The sequence below is a fragment of the Penicillium canariense genome, assembly GCF_028826845.1.
Source record: "Penicillium canariense strain IBT 26290 chromosome Unknown utg000004l_segment0_segment0, whole genome shotgun sequence".
NCBI lineage: Eukaryota > Fungi > Ascomycota > Eurotiomycetes > Eurotiales > Aspergillaceae > Penicillium > Penicillium canariense.
Genome location: NW_026622731.1, coordinates 228463 through 246320, shown reverse-complemented (window position 1 = coordinate 246320; position 17858 = coordinate 228463). Strand labels below are relative to the sequence as shown.

Here is a 17858-nt window from a genome sequence, read left to right as displayed (position 1 = left end):
CCGGTCCCTACATGTGTGCAACCATGCCAAGGGACCATCATCAAGATAAGATAGGTAGGGGGGTTGATAATCATGATCATGATGGCACACGAAGCAACCGAGCTGAAAGTTCGCTCTCGCGAGTCCAGTCGACGCAGCGTGTGATCATGTCCAGGGACCATCATCATGATGAGATTGGGCAGAAGGGAGATGAGGATGATCATGATCATGACGGCACACGAGGTGCAACCGAGCTGAAAGCTCGCTCTCGCGAATCCAGTCGATGCAGGGTGTGATCATGTCCAGGGAGTATCATCATGACGAGATTGGACAGAGGGATATAAGGACTTACATCTGAAGGGGCCATCTTGATGGCAAATGGTTGTTGGCAAGGAGTTTTGTGGATGTGGATGAATCTTGGATGAAGTGAGAGGCTCACTTGCGCCTAAAATCCGAACCCACGGTCACATGTCTACGCCTTCTGCTCGTCCCCTGGGGCCTTAGGGTGTTTGATCTCTAGTATCTTTTTTTCTTGTGGAAGCTAGCCTGTACCGTGTGTCTATTGTCGTACTTGGACGGACTCTGACTACTGGTTACAGCGTCCATATTGACTCAATAGCCAAATAACCAAACTTGAACAGAGTAAACTCACTGGACTCAATATACTTTGGAACCATGGTTTCAGTCAGGAGAGTCGAGCCAATTACAGGAATTCTCCAGATAGCTCCCATGTGTTCATTCAGATGTCATGCCTTGACGAGAAGAATACCAAGGTGCACAACCTATGTTGACCTTTTCTCAACAAGAGATTCCTCGGGGTCTTCATCTAAACGTGACTTGTTTAATATCTCATCCCGATCATAGCCAGCGCTCAGAGCATGGCTGCATTCACGGGATCCCCACCTCGCGGGCGCAAGCCTAAGAAGTAGATTTCCTTGCACGCATGATTGCCATTCGAGTTAATGTCTGCTCAACTGCCATGATGAGTATCGTCGGGGTCGGGCGGGGAAACTGGCCGATGTTCCACCGGATGGCCCTGTAGAGAGGCACTGTTCTCACCACAAATGAGGAGATGAGAGCCTTTCGGGGGGGGCGATTCGCCACAGACAGACCTAAGACAGCCGGGCAGCCACGGGAATGATTCGTCATGCCCAGGGGATCGGGTGAAACGAAAAAAAAAAGGGAAATCGACGTGGAAGATACACAATAGCAAGGCGGTGTGTCTGATGATATCCATGAAATTGTATGGGATAGCTACGGTAGCTGCGCAAACGACAATGGAATCAAAGCACCATGCATAGAGCAATTCACAGAGAGCCACCCCGTTTTCAAGTGTACAATGGGCATTCAAGTATACAGAATTGCAGCATGCAAGAGAGTAAAAAGACATATGTAATAGATAATGGCAGGTATTCACATCACGGGGTCCCTTCCGGCTGGGTGGGTTCATTGGACGGCTGCCCTCCATGCCCAGTCCCGCTCTCTGCGGAATTTGGTCGCCGCTTTTTGGCATCTTTCTTCTCGCCTCGTTTCTTTTTCTCACGCGCAGCAGCAGCGGCGCGGAGTTCATCGGGGCGGCTGTGGCCGCGGCTTGACCCCGAGCGGCGCAGGTCTTTGACTTCTTTGATCACCTCGCGGAAGCCCTCTTCGATATTGTTCATCCGAGCTAGGACGAGCTTGCTGAGCATGTCCTGGGTCTGGCTGGGATCTTCACGACGAAGGCCTCCGGTGGCGAATGCCAAGTGGGTATTGAAGCTAGATGGGACGGCACCTCCGAAGGCGCCGACAACGGCCTTATTGTCTCCCAGGTCGGAGCCGAGATCGAACAGTAGAGATCGCCGGGGGTGTGTTGACGCAGGTCGATCAGACAAGTACAGCCCGTCGAGTTCTGGAACAGACATTGGGTTCAAGCTCATATTGCGAGCAAAAACAGTTCTCTTCATGGTACCCTGGTCGGAGGTTGAGATGAAAGGTAGACGATTGTCTTCATCTGAAGAGCCACTGCCATCTCGTGGACGGATCAGATGTCCCTCGGTTCCCAAACTGGGCGAGCCAATGGGATTGTAGAGCATGGTGAGCCCAGAGGCATTCCGGCTATGCTTTGGCCGGCGCGTGGGACTCTCACGACGCGAGAGGATTCGTGCACTTGATGGCCGAGAGCTGTAGAACTTGGGCGGGGTCCTCTCCGTGCTGCCGACCGGTTTGACACCGTCGTCACCGACAGTACCGGTCTCGGAACGCTTGTCGTTAGACTCGTTGTCGTCCTCACTGGTGAGCTCATCGTCCCCCTCCATATCGGTGTGATGCGAGAGCTGCCGTGTGCGTGTGGGTGAGGTCGAATCTCGTCCTCGGCGTTTCAAGACCGGATTGGCAATCCGGCTGGTCCGATCTTCCGGATTAGATGCCACTGAACGAGTCGTCTCCGTGAAGTTGCGTCCATGTGCCGCCAGCGTCTTCCGGAATGGAAATCGCAGCCGTCGGACTGGCATCTCTAGATGGTCCCCTGCTGCTGAATCCTGCTCATCTGGGGTATGAGCCGGATCAGAGCCGACTTCTTGCATCCAATCTTTGATGACATTGTTGTTCTCGCGTTTACGGATGTTGCCTGGGCGCGCACGCTCAAATGGCCGTCTGAAAACTTCCTCCAGCGCCTGATCCTTCTGGTATGTGGCAACGGATGGCTCTCGCACGAGACGCGGTGCCCGGTTGCTGAAGCTATGTAATCGACTTGGCCACCAGGATTGATCTCGACCAAGGGGTTCCGAACGGGATACGGCATCGACGAGATCCATCGGCTCCACCACTCGAGAGCTTAGGACCGTTTTCTCATAGAGGCAGATCGTGAATAGAATCGGCATATGAGTGATCTTAATGATCGTCCGATTCAGGCGAATGAACTGGCGGAATGGCATCAGGTATCTGAAAGGTGTGACTAGCCAGGCGATGATATTGGTTGGGGCCACATAAGAGAACAGAGCATCAGACTTGACCATAGAAATAGTATTGACTGCGAACAAGAATTGGTGCTCTTCGTTGGCATTCTGCACAATTCTCATAAAGGAATTCGTGAGAACAGTGATCAGAATAGTAACCACCACAAAGTGGCAAATAAAGAGGAACACGGTCAAGATAGTCTTGCCAAGCACGTTGTATTCCTCCCACATTTGCCATGCTGTCGGCGTAAAGCCCATGAGCATCTGGAACAAGCCGTAAGCTACCGATTTCGGAGAATTGTCAGACCCAAAGGATAAGAAAGCCACGAAAAAGCCACTGCAGGCAATGATAATCAACACAAAGACCGCAATCAGATCGGATGCCATGATACGAAACGCAATCAGCAGTTGCGAGAAATAGCGGTAGTGATCGAGAATCGAAAAGAGGCGAGGGAACAGGAGCACCGCGTTGGCAGCCAGAACATCATATGCCTGGTTGGCGACCTGGCGGTTCCTCGGGTAGGTCAAGAAGGTACCATAGATCCGAAGGCAGTAGTAGCAGAACAGCAGCAGCAGGATACCCAAGTCGAATAGATTCCAGAAGCTCATCAGGTAGAGGCTGAAGCCCTGCTCGTTGAAACCAACAATCTCGTCGAGCATGAAACCCGCACTCCAGAACCAGAACATGATCTCGAGAGACGTGATCTGCCGGCTGCGCTGTTGCAGAACTGCCAGAAAGAGACCTAAAAGAACTGCGAAAGAAAGGGTTGACAAGAATTGCCGATAACGTGGCACTCGCAATCTGGAGAGTTTGAACAGCGAAGCGTCTCGCGGGTTGTAAAAAGTTACCGAGCGACGGGAACTGGTGTTCCCAGGAGAAGGCGCCTGATTCCCATTATGTCCCGCCGACGTTCCATAATCCATACCTCCACTGAACGCAGATTGATGACTGCGTCGGTGCAGGTTATCGGAAGCCGAGTGAAAAACGATAGTTCCTGCCCAAATCGCTTCTAATTGATTTACTACTACTGGGTGGGCAAGAAATCTCTTCGCTTGCGCCCGAATAGCAATCTCCAGGCATGAAACGCGAGCAGTACCGGGCAATCGGTTTCCTTGGGGACGAGAGGTACACGCTGTGGTGGGATCCTGGCCTTGAAGCGGGTGGAACTCATAAGACAGCGCGTCGATCAATTCTCTGGTGGAGTATTCCCTCAGCAACTTGATTGCCAGCAGCTCGCTGACCATTGCCCGGGTTTGGCTAGCACCGCTATTCCCCGGGTTGAGGTGAATCTCCTTTTCGAACTGCAGGCAATTAGCCATCAGGGCATAGAGCGTCGCTCGTGAGAAGTGCGTGGACATGAGCTTCTGCTGAATGGGCTTGACCAGGAACTGAGACACCTGCGGCGAACGCAGCTGGTCCCAGGTCAACGTGGTTTCACACCGGGAGGCGATCAGCGGTCGGATGGCATGAGTGAGATCGTACACGGGGAGGGCATCTACCGGGGCCGATTCCTGTTAGACCTCCTTGACTGCTGCGACCGATTGTCGCGGTCGGACACATACCCAGATGCGAAGCCGAGAATATGGGCAGAAGAGGCGTGGAGTCGAGCGGACCGTCCTCCTCCTCCTCTTCATCCTCCTCTTCCCGAACCCAATCTTCGTCGATATCCTCGTCAATCTCCTCCAGCTCCGGCGGGTGCTCATCATGGCTATCCCCATCTCTCTGCACGCGGCGTGCACCGCGTCGACCTGCTGCTCGAAACCATGGGGAGCTGTCGCTGGGAGCAAACGGAGACGAGAACGAAAAGGGGGTCTGGTCAATCTGCTGGCGCCGTGCTTTCGGGTGGAGTAGAGAGGCCAGCATGGTTGCAGAGCGGCAAGTTCACGCGGATACAGGCATGACCTCGGTACTAGGACGTTTAGCGCATCGCGACGACCGAAGGTGCGCTGTGGTGGGGTGGAGGGGGTCGATCGGTCGAGGAGGGAGCAGTAAATGGGTAAATGAGTGGGCGGTCCGGGGAAGTTCATGCAAGAAATAACAGGCGACCGAAGATAGCGCGTTTAATGCCGCCGACGCAAGCTGGTCGAGTTCACACAGACCGGCAGACTGGCCGATCGGCGGAGGGATCGGGCGCCCCTTCACTCGCACTAACCGCACTAAGAGGAGCTATCCTGTCGTCATTGTACGTCCCAGCTGACCGCACATTCCCGCGATTTCAGGATTGTGGCATCTGAGGGCAAACCACCCGGAGTAGATTATTTGTGCTGGTACGTGATTTGCAATCTATATGGAGTACATAAAAAGATTGTTGTCAATCCTCTGGGTCCGTAAGTAGTTTTCTGCTGGGATGCCGCAGTAGTCCGATCGGCCGCCTTATCATTCCTCACCGCCTGCACGCTCTGCAGGGCGATAACACGATAGTTTGATAGATGGATCGAGTTCTATATCAATTGAGATGAGGGGCACCTTGAGGTGTCTGTTAGCCAGAGACTATAGACCATAGACCATAAGCCAGCAGTTATAGCTGATCACTGAACACAACCCATGCCAAGCTGTGGCGACAGTCCAATGCTAGCTTTCAAACCCCCCAATAATCTCCCCAATGTTCTCTCCCCAAGCGATCTTCGTCATGGAAAACTCTGAGGCGGTGAGGGGCGGCGCCAACCACCGGAATCGGTCCACTGTGGGCCCGCGACGGCCACGAAAATTTTATTCTGCCAGGCGACTCATTCTTCTTCCTTCATACCTCAGCTCTTGAAGCTGCTATCTTCTCACTACTTCGCTTCTCCTCCCCCAATCCCTCAAAAAAACCGCAAAACCCCCAAGAAAAAGAAGCAGAAAGTCCCATTGACGGATGCTGCGATAGAGTGACCTGCACTCGCTCAGATTCGTCCCCGAGAGGACTTGTCCCCTCATTTCTCCCCCTCGCCAATTGCGATGCCCCAGCTTGCTTCCACCGAGGAACCAGTCTTGCCTACGAGTCCGACATCGGGCGGTGCAGTGGCCTACACCAACAACAAGGACTTGCTGCCTACAATGGATGCTGCGGTGATCACCCCGGCCTCTATCCCCGTCCGGGGTGGCAGTGACCGGCTCGTCGCCCTCGAACTGGAGGATGGCACCGTCTACCAGGGCTACAACTTTGGCGCCGAGAAGAGTGTGGCCGGCGAACTGGTCTTCCAGACGGGTATGGTTGGCTACCCTGAGTCCATCACTGACCCCTCATACCGCGGCCAGATCCTGGTCATCACTTTCCCGCTGGTGGGCAACTACGGTGTGCCCTCGCGAGACCAGATTGACGAACTGCTCAAGCTCCCCACGTACTTTGAGTCGAGTGAGATCCACGTCGCAGCGCTGGTGGTGGCAACTTACGCCGGCGAGGACTTCTCGCACTTCCTGGCGCAATCTTCACTGGGCCAGTGGCTCAAGGAGCAGGGAGTTCCCGCCATGCATGGCGTGGACACCCGTGCTCTAACCAAGCGCATTCGTCAGAAGGGTAGCATGCTGGGCCGCATGCTGCTCCAGAAGGCCAGCGAAACCAACGGCGTCGCCGCTGGTGTCGTCGGTGCCGACTGGAAGTCGCATTTCGAGCAGATCGAGTGGGTGGATCCCAACAAGAAGAACCTCGTTGACGAGGGTGAGTGACACATCCAAAGCCTTGTGTCTCAGTGACGCGAAAAACAAAACGAAACCATGGAAATGGGATTCTGACAGCATATCATCGGCAGTCTCCATCCGCGAGCCCAAGCTCTACTCCCCCCGGCTGATGTTGCCCTCAAGCACCCTTCGGGTCGTCCCGTTCGGGTTCTGTGCTTGGATGTTGGTATGAAGTATAACCAGCTGCGCTGTCTGCTCTCCCGTGGTGTTGAGGTCATGGTTGTGCCGTGGAACTACGATTTCCCCACCCTGGCCGGCAAGGACTACGACGGTCTGTTTGTCTCTAACGGTCCCGGTGACCCTGCAACCCTGACCACCACCATCGACAACTTGGCCAAGACTCTGAAGGACGCGCGGACGCCGGTCTTCGGTATCTGTCTGGGTCATCAGCTAATTGCCCGCTCCGTGGGCGCCACGACCACCAAGATGAAGTTTGGTAACCGCGGCCACAACATTCCTTGCACCAGCATGATCTCTGGGAAGTGCCACATCACCTCTCAGAACCACGGTTTCGCTGTGGACGCCTCCAGCCTCCAGAACGGCTGGGAGGAGCTGTTCGTGAATGCCAACGATGGTAGCAACGAGGGTATCCGCCACACCAGCCGCCCCTTCTTCAGTGTTCAGTTCCACCCCGAGAGCACCCCTGGTCCCCGGGATACGGAGTACCTGTTCGATGTCTTCATCAAGACTATCCTGAACACCATTTCTTCTCCCGAGGCCCTGAGCAAGCCAGTGGAGTTCCCCGGTGGCCTCAAGGCTGACAACATCAAGGCCGCACCCCGGGTGCACGTGAAGAAGGTCCTCGTTCTAGGCAGTGGAGGTTTGAGCATTGGCCAGGCCGGAGAGTTTGATTACTCTGGTAGCCAGGCCATCAAGGCGCTGAAGGAGGAAGGTATCTACACCATCCTGATTAACCCCAATATTGCCACCATTCAAACCTCGAAGGGTCTGGCCGACAAGGTCTACTTCCTTCCCGTGAACGCCGAGTTTGTTCGGAAGGTTATCAAGCATGAGCGTCCTGATGCCATCTACGTAACCTTCGGTGGCCAGACTGCCCTCTCAGTTGGTATTCAGCTCAAGGATGAGTTTGAGGCTCTTGGTGTCCAGGTCCTGGGTACACCTATTGATACCATCATCACCACCGAGGACCGTGAGCTGTTCGCTCGCAGCATGGACTCTATCAACGAGAAGTGTGCCAAGTCCGCTTCCGCGTCCACTCTCGAGGAGTCTCTGAGGGTCGTTCAGGACATTGGCTTCCCCGTCATTGTTCGTGCTGCCTATGCTCTGGGTGGTCTTGGCAGTGGCTTCGCTGAGGACATGGATCAGCTGAAGGAACTTTGTACCAAGGCCCTGGCCGTCAGCCCCCAAGTGTTGATTGAGCGTAGTATGAAGGGCTGGAAAGAGATCGAGTACGAGGTTGTTCGTGATGCTCAGGACAACTGCATCACCGTCTGCAACATGGAGAACTTCGATCCCCTCGGTATTCACACCGGCGATTCTATCGTCGTCGCCCCCTCCCAAACTCTCTCCGACGAGGACTATAATATGCTGCGGACGACTGCAGTCAATGTTATTCGCCACCTTGGTGTTGTTGGCGAATGTAACATTCAGTACGCCCTGAACCCCTTCTCTAAGGAGTACTGCATCATCGAGGTCAATGCCCGTCTGTCCCGTTCCTCGGCCCTGGCCTCCAAGGCCACCGGTTACCCACTTGCCTTCATTGCCGCCAAGCTGGGTCTGGGTATCCCTCTGAACGAGATCAAGAACTCCGTCACGAAGTCCACTTGCGCCTGCTTCGAGCCCTCGCTCGACTACTGCGTGGTCAAGATTCCCCGCTGGGATTTGAAGAAGTTCACCCGAGTCTCCACCCAGTTGGGTTCCTCCATGAAGTCCGTTGGTGAAGTTATGAGCATTGGTAGAACCTTTGAAGAAGCCATTCAGAAGGCTATCCGGTCTGTTGACTTCCACAACCTCGGTTTCAACGAGACCAGCGCCCTCATGTCCATCGAGGCCGAGCTCCAGACTCCTTCCGACCAGCGTCTGTTCGCCATTGCCAACGCCATGGCCGCTGGCTACAGTGTTGACGATATTTGGAAGCTGACCAACATTGATAAGTGGTTCCTGAGCCGCCTCAAGGGCCTGAGCGACTTCGGAAAGTCTATGGCTTCTTTCAATGCCACCACGGTGCCCATCAACATGATCCGCCAGGCCAAGCAGCTTGGTTTCTCTGATCGTCAGCTTGCTAAGTTCCTGAGCTCCAATGAGCTTGCTGTGCGCCGCATGCGTGTTGAGGCCGGTATCACGCCCATCGTCAAGCAGATCGATACCGTCGCCGCCGAATTCCCGGCTGTGACCAACTATCTGTACCTCACATACAACGCCTCTGAGCACGACCTGACCTTTGACGATCATGGTATCATGGTTCTGGGTTCTGGTGTCTACCGTATTGGTTCGTCTGTCGAGTTCGATTGGTGTTCCGTGCGCACTATCCGTACTCTCCGAGAGCAGGGCTACAAGACCATCATGGTTAACTACAACCCTGAGACCGTCAGTACCGATTACGATGAGGCCGATCGTCTGTACTTCGAGAACATCAACCTCGAGACTGTCCTCGACATCTACCAGCTGGAAACCTCGAGCGGTGTTGTTATCTCTATGGGTGGTCAGACTCCTAACAACATTGCTCTGCCTCTCCACCGCCTGAACGTTAACATCCTGGGTACATCCCCCGAGATGATCGATAGCGCCGAGAACCGTTACAAGTTTTCCCGTATGCTTGACCGCATCGGTGTCGACCAGCCTGCTTGGAAGGAGCTGACCAGCATTGAGGAGGCCCGCACGTTCTGCGACAAGGTCGGCTACCCTGTGCTGGTCCGTCCTTCTTACGTGCTCTCGGGTGCTGCTATGAATACAGTCTACTCCGAGCACGACCTGGCCAACTACTTGAACCAGGCCGCTGATGTCTCCCGTGAGCACCCTGTCGTCATTACCAAGTACATTGAGAACGCCAAGGAGATCGAGATGGATGCCGTCGCTCGCAACGGTGTTATGACCGGCCACTTCATCTCGGAGCACGTTGAGAACGCCGGTGTGCACTCTGGTGACGCAACTCTCATCCTGCCTCCCCAGGATCTGAGTGCGGAGACTGTGCGTCGCATTGAGGAGGCGACCAGCAAGATCGGTAACGCTTTGAACGTCACTGGTCCTTACAACATCCAGTTCATCGCCAAGGATAACGACATCAAGGTCATTGAGTGCAACGTTCGTGCTTCGCGTTCGTTCCCCTTCGTCTCCAAGGTCATGGGTGTGGACCTGATCGAGATGGCCACCAAGGCTATGATTGGCATTCCCTTCACTGAGTACCCCCCTGTCAGCGTCCCGAAGGACTACGTCGGTGTCAAGGTCCCCCAGTTCTCCTTCTCTCGTCTCTCGGGTGCTGATCCCGTCCTGGGTGTGGAGATGGCCTCGACTGGTGAAGTTGCTTCCTTCGGTCGTGACAAGTATGAGGCCTACTTGAAGGCTCTGCTGTCCACTGGCTTCCGCCTGCCCAAGCGCAACATCCTGTTCTCCATTGGTTCATTCAAAGAGAAGATGGAGATGCTGCCTTCTATCCAGAAGCTGCACCAGCTTGACTACAACCTGTTTGCTACCGCTGGTACTGCCGATTTCCTGAAGGAGCACGGTGTTCCTGTCAAGTACCTCGAGGTCCTGCCTGGCCAGGAGGACGACATTAAGTCTGAGTACTCTCTGACTCAGCACTTGTCCAACAACTTGATCGATCTGTACATCAACTTGCCGTCCAGCAACCGCTTCCGCCGCCCTGCCAACTACATGTCGAAGGGTTACCGCACTCGTCGTATGGCTGTGGACTACCAGACGCCCCTGGTGACGAACGTCAAGAACGCGAAAATTCTGATTGAGGCCATCGCCCGCCACTACCCTCTGGAAATCCAGACTTCTGACTTCCAGACCAGCCACCGCACCGTGGTTCTGCCTGGCCTGATCAACATCGCCGCCTTCGTTCCGGATCTTGCCACCTTCGGTTCCAAGGACTTTGAGCAGGTCACCAAGGCCTCTATTGCCGCTGGTTTCTGCATGGTCCGCGTGATGCCTGTGGGTGTCGAGAGCTCGATCACCGAGGCCAGCGATCTGAAGATCGTTCAGCAGAATGCTCAGGAACAAGCATACTGCGACTTCAACCTGTCGGTTGCTGCCACTGCCGACAACTCGGACCAGGTCATCCAGGTGACTAGCGAGGTGGGCTCTCTCTTCATCCCTTTCAACCACCTGTCTGGCAATATCAATAAGGTGGCTACTGTGACCAACCACTTTGGAGCTTGGCCCTCGAACAAGCCTCTGATCACCGATGCCAAGGGAACTGATTTGGCTTCGATCCTCCTGCTGGCTAGCCTGCACAGCCGCAATGTCCACGTTATGAGCGTGACCTCCAAGGAGGATATCAAACTCATTGCCCTCAGCAAGGAGAAGGGCCTGAAGGTGACCTGCGACGTCTCCATCTTCTGCCTGTTCCTGTCTCAGGTCGAGTTCCCCGCCTGCAGCTCTCTGCCCTCTGCCGAGGACCAGAAGGCTCTCTGGGATCACCTGAGCACCATTGATGTGTTCTCTATTGGCAGCATTCCCTACCAGCTTGCTGGTAAGGAGGCTACCCCCCAATCTGGCATTGCTGAGTCGCTTCCCCTACTCTTCAGCGCTGTTGCGGAGGGCCGCCTGACCGTGGAGGACGTTACTGCTCGCCTCTATGACAACCCCAAGAAGATCTTCGAACTGCATGATCAGGCCGACTCCTCTCTTGAGATCGAGATTGACCGTCCTTATCTATTCCAGAGCCCCAGTGGCACCTGGTCTCCCTTCAACGGAAAGACGATGCGTGGCTCCGTCCAGCGCGTGGTCTTCCAGGGCAAGACTTCCTGCCTTGATGGTGCGCTCTCCAAGGATGCTGTCAAGGGTACTGACATGTCTGCACACCGCATCATCCCTACCTCCCCCGTGCACAAGCCCACTACTCCCATGGTTCGCCCTGAGAGTGCACTGGATCGACAGACTACCCCCAGCCGTCACGCTCGTGCTCGGGCTCTGGATGCCTCCGTCCCTCCTATCAGTGAGCTTGGACCTCCTCTGTACGGCCCGTCCGCCCAGATGTCGTCCTCTCTGTACGATATGCTCTCGCGCTCTCCCTTCCGCGGCAAGCACGTCCTGTCCGTTAACCAGTTCACTCGCTCGGACCTGCACCTGCTTTTCACTGTCGCTCAGGAAATGCGCCTCGGTGTTCAGCGCCAGGGTGTCCTTGACATCCTCAAGGGCCGTGTTCTGGCCACTCTCTTCTACGAGCCCTCCACCCGCACGTCCGCTTCCTTCGATGTGGCTATGCAGCGCCTGGGTGGCCGCACCATTCCCATCGCGACCGAGCACTCCTCCACTCAGAAGGGTGAGACTCTCCAGGACACCCTCCGCACTCTCGGCTGCTACGCTGATGCCGTGGTCCTGCGCCACCCCAGCCCCAACAGCACCGACATTGCGGCCAAGTTCTCCACTGTGCCGATCATCAACGGTGGCAACGGCTCCATTGAGCACCCCACCCAGGCCTTCCTGGACTTGTTCACTATCCGTGAGGAGCTGGGCACTGTCACCGGCTTGACCATCACCTTCACTGGTGATCTCAAGTATGGCCGTCCCGTGCACTCTCTGATCAAGCTGCTCCAGTTCTACGATGTCCGTGTGCAGCTGGTCTCCCCCAAGGAGCTGGCCCTGCCCGAGGAGGTCCGCCAGCAGATCGTGGCCTCTGGCCAGCTGGTCTGCGAGTCTGAGGAATTGACTCCAGAGATTGTCGCTCGCTCCGATATCCTGTACTCCACCCGTGTGCAGAAGGAGCGCTTCTCGGACCTTGCCCAGTACGAGCGTCTGAAGAACAGCTTCATCATCGACAACGCTTTGCTGAAGTATGCGAAGAGCCACATGGTTGTTATGCACCCGCTGCCGCGCAACGCCGAGATCGCCGAGGAGGTTGATTTCGACCAGCGGGCTGCCTACTTCCGCCAGGTACGATGGGATCCCACTACCCCCGTTACGGAAAGCATGCTAACAGTTGGACTACAGATGAGATATGGCCTGTACTGCCGCATGGCGCTGCTGGCCCTGGTCTTGGCACCCTAAATCTCCTTTCCACCTCTTAATTATGTCGCCTTTCTGAGACCATGAAGCCAAAAGCGCGCCATCCGATTTTCCATCACGCAAGCCATGTCTTTTGTTGTTTCCTGTTCTGTTTCCAAAAGTTTTTGCCCGTTCTGTCTGGATATCTTCGTAGGTGCAGCTACCTCGATAGACCGACGAGCTGTATAGATTAGACAATCTCCGTTTCATGAATTCGATGAACCCGTGCTGTGTATGTCTGTATATTATGTGGTTTCAGTGGTGTACGTTAGGTGTTTTATGTGTTACGTGTTATGTGTTATGTGTGATGTGTGATGTTTATGTTTGTTTCGTTTGCGTGGCGTGTGTTTTGTGACGTTTGTTTTTTGGGGGGCTTTTTGGCGTTGCATGAGGTTCATCCTTCGGGCATTTACTTTCCATTTTCTCTTTACACGGCATTAGTCCTCACATGACCATATCATCTTTTCCATCGTGGTCTCTTTTGATTCAAGAACTTTTAGGATGTACAGCAACCGGGTGTCTTGTCGTTCGCCTCGGGGCATTACTGGAATCAAATAGCTATATTCTGAAGTATACACGGAATCACCTGCTCGTCTCTGGAATGAGAATGGTTGAATATGCTGAAGTCGAGTAGCGTTTAAAAACATGACAACATTATAATCACTATGGGGGGCTTGTATACATGCAGTTGGTACAGACCCTCTGTGGGCGCGCACGGGGTCGTCCCTAAGCCACACTTCCCAGAAGCAACTCCACCCGCCTGATGGTGTCATCAGGGCGCTGCTTTGCTCATCGACCTCACATCTTCGCGAGCCAATGGCTGTATCGGATTCTGTACCGTCTTTCATTTGTTCCCCGCCAGCATTTCTCGGCCGGGTGTTGGCGTGTTGGCGTGTTGGCGTATTGGCGTGATGCAACTCGTGAGATCCTTCAAGAAGATGCTCTCGACATATCGCGTGAGGCACCCGGCAAATGGTGTGCTTCGTATAATTAAATTCAGGAGTCTAGCATACTTAACGAGCTTGCAACCTTTCTTCCAAATCCCATCCTGAACAGCGCATTTTGCCCTTCCCTTCTCAGTCCCTCGGTGTCGCCATGTCGACAGTCGACAACGGCAAGGAAGAAACGAGGACTAACGCGCCTGAAGATGTCGGGACTTCGCCCTCGCTCGGTAGTATTGCAGAGAAGGGGGGACTTGATGAGAGATCCCTGCTTCGAAAGCTCGATTATCATCTGCTCCCGCCCTTAACCCTCCTATATCTCCTATCCTTTCTGGACCGCAGCAACGGTTGGTTTGTCCCAGTTTTCAAATCACGCAAGACACGACGAGGGCTCATAGATGGCTACAGTCGGAAACGCGCGTCTTCAGGGGATGACGACCGATATTGAAATGTGTATGTCTCAGCTCAACACGGCCCGATCTCGAACTAACAAACGCATAATGGACAGCGGGGGACCAATACCTGACCGGTCTTACCCTGTACTTTATCGGATACGTTCTGTTTGAAGTGCCCGCGAATACTGTCCTGAAATTGACCACGCCCAGTCTTTGGCTGCCGACTCTCACCCTGATTTGGGGAGTGGTCGCAACCCTCTCGGGGGTCGTCCAGAACTATTCTGGCTTTCTGGCCTCGCGATTCTTTCTCGGTGTCGCCGAGAGCGGTCTCTTTCCTGGCGTTGTGTTCTATCTCTCGATGTGGTACAAGCGCAACGAACAGCATTATCGGGTTGCTCTTTTCTTTTCTGCTGCCTCGCTCGCCGGGGCGTTCGGCGGTATACTCGCATGGGGTATTGGGCATATGGGAGGGGTTGGCGGCTATGGCGGATGGCGCTGGATCTTTATTCTGGTAAGTTATTGCGCAAACACTGCGGATGGCGGGCACTCATGCCTGTGATCACATTCAGGAAGGACTCTTGACTATTATGGTGTCGGTGATTGCCTATTTTTGGGTCTATAATTACCCAGCAACGGCCCAGTTCCTTTCCAAAGAGGAGAGAGAATTCATTCAGTTCCGCCTGAGAAATGACAACGACTCCACTCGCGATGAAACCTTTTCATGGTCAGCGGTTCTTGATGCGTTCAAAGATCCGAAGGTCTGGCTGTATGGACTCGGCTTTCATACATTAAGCCTGCCTCTGTATACGCTTTCTCTGTTTCTGGTAGGTCCCAGACTCAACTCAGTTCCTTCCATCAGCCACCAGAACACTCACCTTCATACAGCCCACCATTATCAATGAACTGGGCTACTCCGCGGCAGAAGCTCAGCTGCTCACGGTTCCACCGTATGCAGTGGCCACAATCATGACCATCGGTGTCGCCATTCTCTCCGAAAAGACACATCGTCGAGCGCCTTTCATCATGGGATCCGCTGCTCTCGCCTGTATCGGCTACATCATCTTGCTCTCAGAACACCGGGCCGGGGTCAGTTACGTGGGCACCATCTTTGCCGCAGCAGGACTCTATCCTGCGGTGGCGATTGTGCTGTCCTGGCCAGCAAACAATGTGTCCGGGCAAACCAAACGCTGCATCGCCGGCGCCCTTCAGATCTCGATTGGGAATCTCGGCGCCGTGATCGGGACACAGCTGTACCGCACGGAGACCAGCCCGCGGTTTTTCCTGGGGCATGGATTCGCTCTCGGATATCTCGTGGCCAACATTCTCGTCGTTGCGATCACGTGGGCGGTTCTCAGGCGCGCGAATGCGCAGAAAGCCCTTCAGAGGGAGCAGCGCGGACTTCGTCCTTTGATGGGCGATGTGGGAGATGCGGAGGGAGAATTCCTAGGGGACCGGGACCCTCGATGGGTGTTCCAAACTTGATGCAGAAGGGATCGCGACGAATTCGATGGTGACATAGTGGAAGACCTGCCTATAATTCAACACTACTTCCTCTTGGGTCCACATTTTCTGCTATTCTCATGTGCTGATTCTGTTCATTTGTCTAAACTCTGGAAGTTGTGGTATCGTCTATCATCCGTAGAAAGATTCAAGCTTTGTCCGGCCAGTATTTCTGAACCAAAAGCTTCTTGTTTACTTTTCCCATGGCATTGCGCTCTATCGTATCGACGGTCTTCAGGACCGAAGGTATTTTGTATGCCGCCATCTCCTTCTTCAGTTCTGCGCGGAGAGCTGGCAACTCCATTTGGGCACCCTGGACATAGAAAAATTAGCGAAAGGGAGGCATTCTCGCTACAAGGGCGATAGAAACTGACTGCGCGGAATTTCACGATTGCAGCAACTCGTTCCCCCCATTCCACGTCTTTCAGCCCGACGACGGCCACTTCTTGAATCTGGTCCAATGCAAGCATAACACGCTCCACCTGCAAGGCGGAAACTTTATATCCGCCAGTTTTGATGATATCAACGCTGGCCCGACCTTGAATAAAGTATGCGCCGGTTGAATCACGGATCGCGCAATCGCCCGTTTTGAACCATCCATCTGTCGTGAACTCCGACGCGGTTGCGGTAGGTTTCCTCCAGTATTCACGGAAAACGTTCCTTCCCTTTATTTCTATTATCCCATCTTCGTCGGCTGCATCGACAATTCGCCCCGTCTCCTTCTCTGTCAGGCGCACCTGTATGCCTGGTAGCGGCCACCCCACGCTACCGTCGATGCGTCGGTCGACGTCCAATCCACAGCTAATAGCCATGCCAATCTCCGTCATACCGTAACGTTCCAGCAAGACTTGGCCGGTAATTGCCGCGAATTTGGCCTTGATTGGCGTTGGCAGCGCAGCCGATCCACTCACCACCAAACGCAAAGCCTTTGCTCCAGCCCGTGCGGCGTCTTCCCCGTCCGTTCCACGTATATGAGTATCGAAGTAATCGTTCAGACGAGAGTAGATGGTGGGCACCGCCATGAACATGGTTGAGGAGCCGCGGTCCTGCCAGCGTTCCCAGATGACTTTCGGGTCGAATTTGGGATGCATTTCCACGGTGGCTCCACTCAAGAGACTGGCGGTGAGGCCATTGATAATACCATGTACGTGGTGTAGTGGAAGGACATGAATCAGGTGGTCGGAGGGGCTATAGTCCCATGCCTTCACGAGACAGCTAGCTTGAAATGTGATGTTTTCATGGGTTGTCACACAGCCCTTCGGGTTCGATGTGGTCCCACTGGTGTAAATCATCAAGGCCCTGCGGTCGAGCGAGAATGACGGAGAGAGAGAGGGCAATGATGGCGCCTCATTCTCTCCGAAAGGGTCACATCTAATAACTGGGATGCCGGTGGGGACTGCTTCGCGCAGGGCCGGCGCAATCTGCTCGAAGTCGGGGTGGATGATAACCAGTGATGGATCCGAGTCTCCGATGGTGTACAGGAGCTCTTTAATCGGGTGGGATGTGCCTAGTCAGCCACCATTAGCGTTAAATGAAACTATGGGTGCGATATGTCCTCTCTCTCTCACATAGCGGCACACAAACTCCCCCTGCAGCCCATATTGCCCAGCTCGTGACAACGTAGTCATAGCCAGCAGGGCACAAATATGCCACTCTCTGCTCATTGAGATCTCCCGATGCGGTCAATCCCAAGGTTTCGATGATATGTTTCCTCAGTGTGGCTGCATCTTCTAGAAGTTGTGTGAATGTGAATGATTCCCTCTTGGTTATGTCGATTACTGCGATTTTCTTCGGGTCATCTTTGGCGCTCTGTCGCGCCGCCAGGAAGAGTGGCAGGGAAGGGATGGGCATTGCGGGGCGAGCTAATCGGGCGTCAAGAGGTGCATAGGAGACGGGAGATGGAATCGGATCTGTGGAACGAATGCAAGCAACCCCGAGTTCAGAATAACAGCATGTGATAGCCCAGGAGCACCGACTATAACCACAAGTTGTCTTGGAAGGAAAGTTGCTGGGGGTGCAGGCGATCGGAGTCCGATGCATTTACCCGGCCGCGGGCGAGGGGCCGAGGTGGATCAGTTTTCGGCATCCAGTTTAGACACCGATCGGTCTGGCGTGGTACCGAAGAGAACATACCCTATTCTAAACAAGATTAGGTGGGATTGGTTGAATCCGTCATATTTCGCTGCGTTTGCTCCATTTTTAGGGCATCCAAAATTGTCGAAATTGCCGAAGTCGTCTATCTATCTGTAGCTTACATGAGGTATATACTCACGATATTCCGCAT

General features: G+C 54.3%; 4 protein-coding genes across 4 annotated transcripts; 2 read left to right on the top strand and 2 right to left on the bottom strand.

The window, feature by feature from the left end:
• Nucleotides 1-1397: 1397 nt before the first annotated feature.
• N7482_006425 (uncharacterized protein) lies at nt 1398-4776 on the bottom strand (the record flags this gene model as incomplete). Its single annotated transcript, XM_056688550.1, has 2 exons — nt 1398-4408; nt 4476-4776. The coding sequence occupies 2 exons, from the start codon at nt 4774-4776 to the stop codon at nt 1398-1400; spliced, it is 3312 nt and encodes a 1103-aa protein (XP_056540979.1).
• A 1074-nt stretch (nt 4777-5850) lies between these two features.
• Nucleotides 5851-12741, top strand: N7482_006424 (bifunctional carbamoylphosphate synthetase/aspartate transcarbamylase; the record flags this gene model as incomplete). The annotated part of the gene is made up of 3 exons (XM_056688549.1): nt 5851-6550; nt 6656-12627; nt 12685-12741. 3 exons carry the CDS (start codon nt 5851-5853, stop codon nt 12739-12741), a joined length of 6729 nt encoding a protein of 2242 aa, XP_056540978.1.
• Nucleotides 12742-13833: 1092 nt separating this feature from the next.
• Nucleotides 13834-15556, top strand: N7482_006423 (uncharacterized protein; the record flags this gene model as incomplete). Its single annotated transcript, XM_056688548.1, has 5 exons — nt 13834-14026; nt 14088-14132; nt 14188-14585; nt 14644-14898; nt 14960-15556. 5 exons carry the CDS (start codon nt 13834-13836, stop codon nt 15554-15556), a joined length of 1488 nt encoding a protein of 495 aa, XP_056540977.1.
• A 166-nt stretch (nt 15557-15722) lies between these two features.
• N7482_006422 (acyl-CoA synthetase) lies at nt 15723-17425 on the bottom strand (the record flags this gene model as incomplete). The annotated part of the gene is made up of 3 exons (XM_056688547.1): nt 15723-15887; nt 15949-17081; nt 17143-17425. The coding sequence occupies 3 exons, from the start codon at nt 17423-17425 to the stop codon at nt 15723-15725; spliced, it is 1581 nt and encodes a 526-aa protein (XP_056540976.1).
• Nucleotides 17426-17858: the final 433 nt, after the last annotated feature.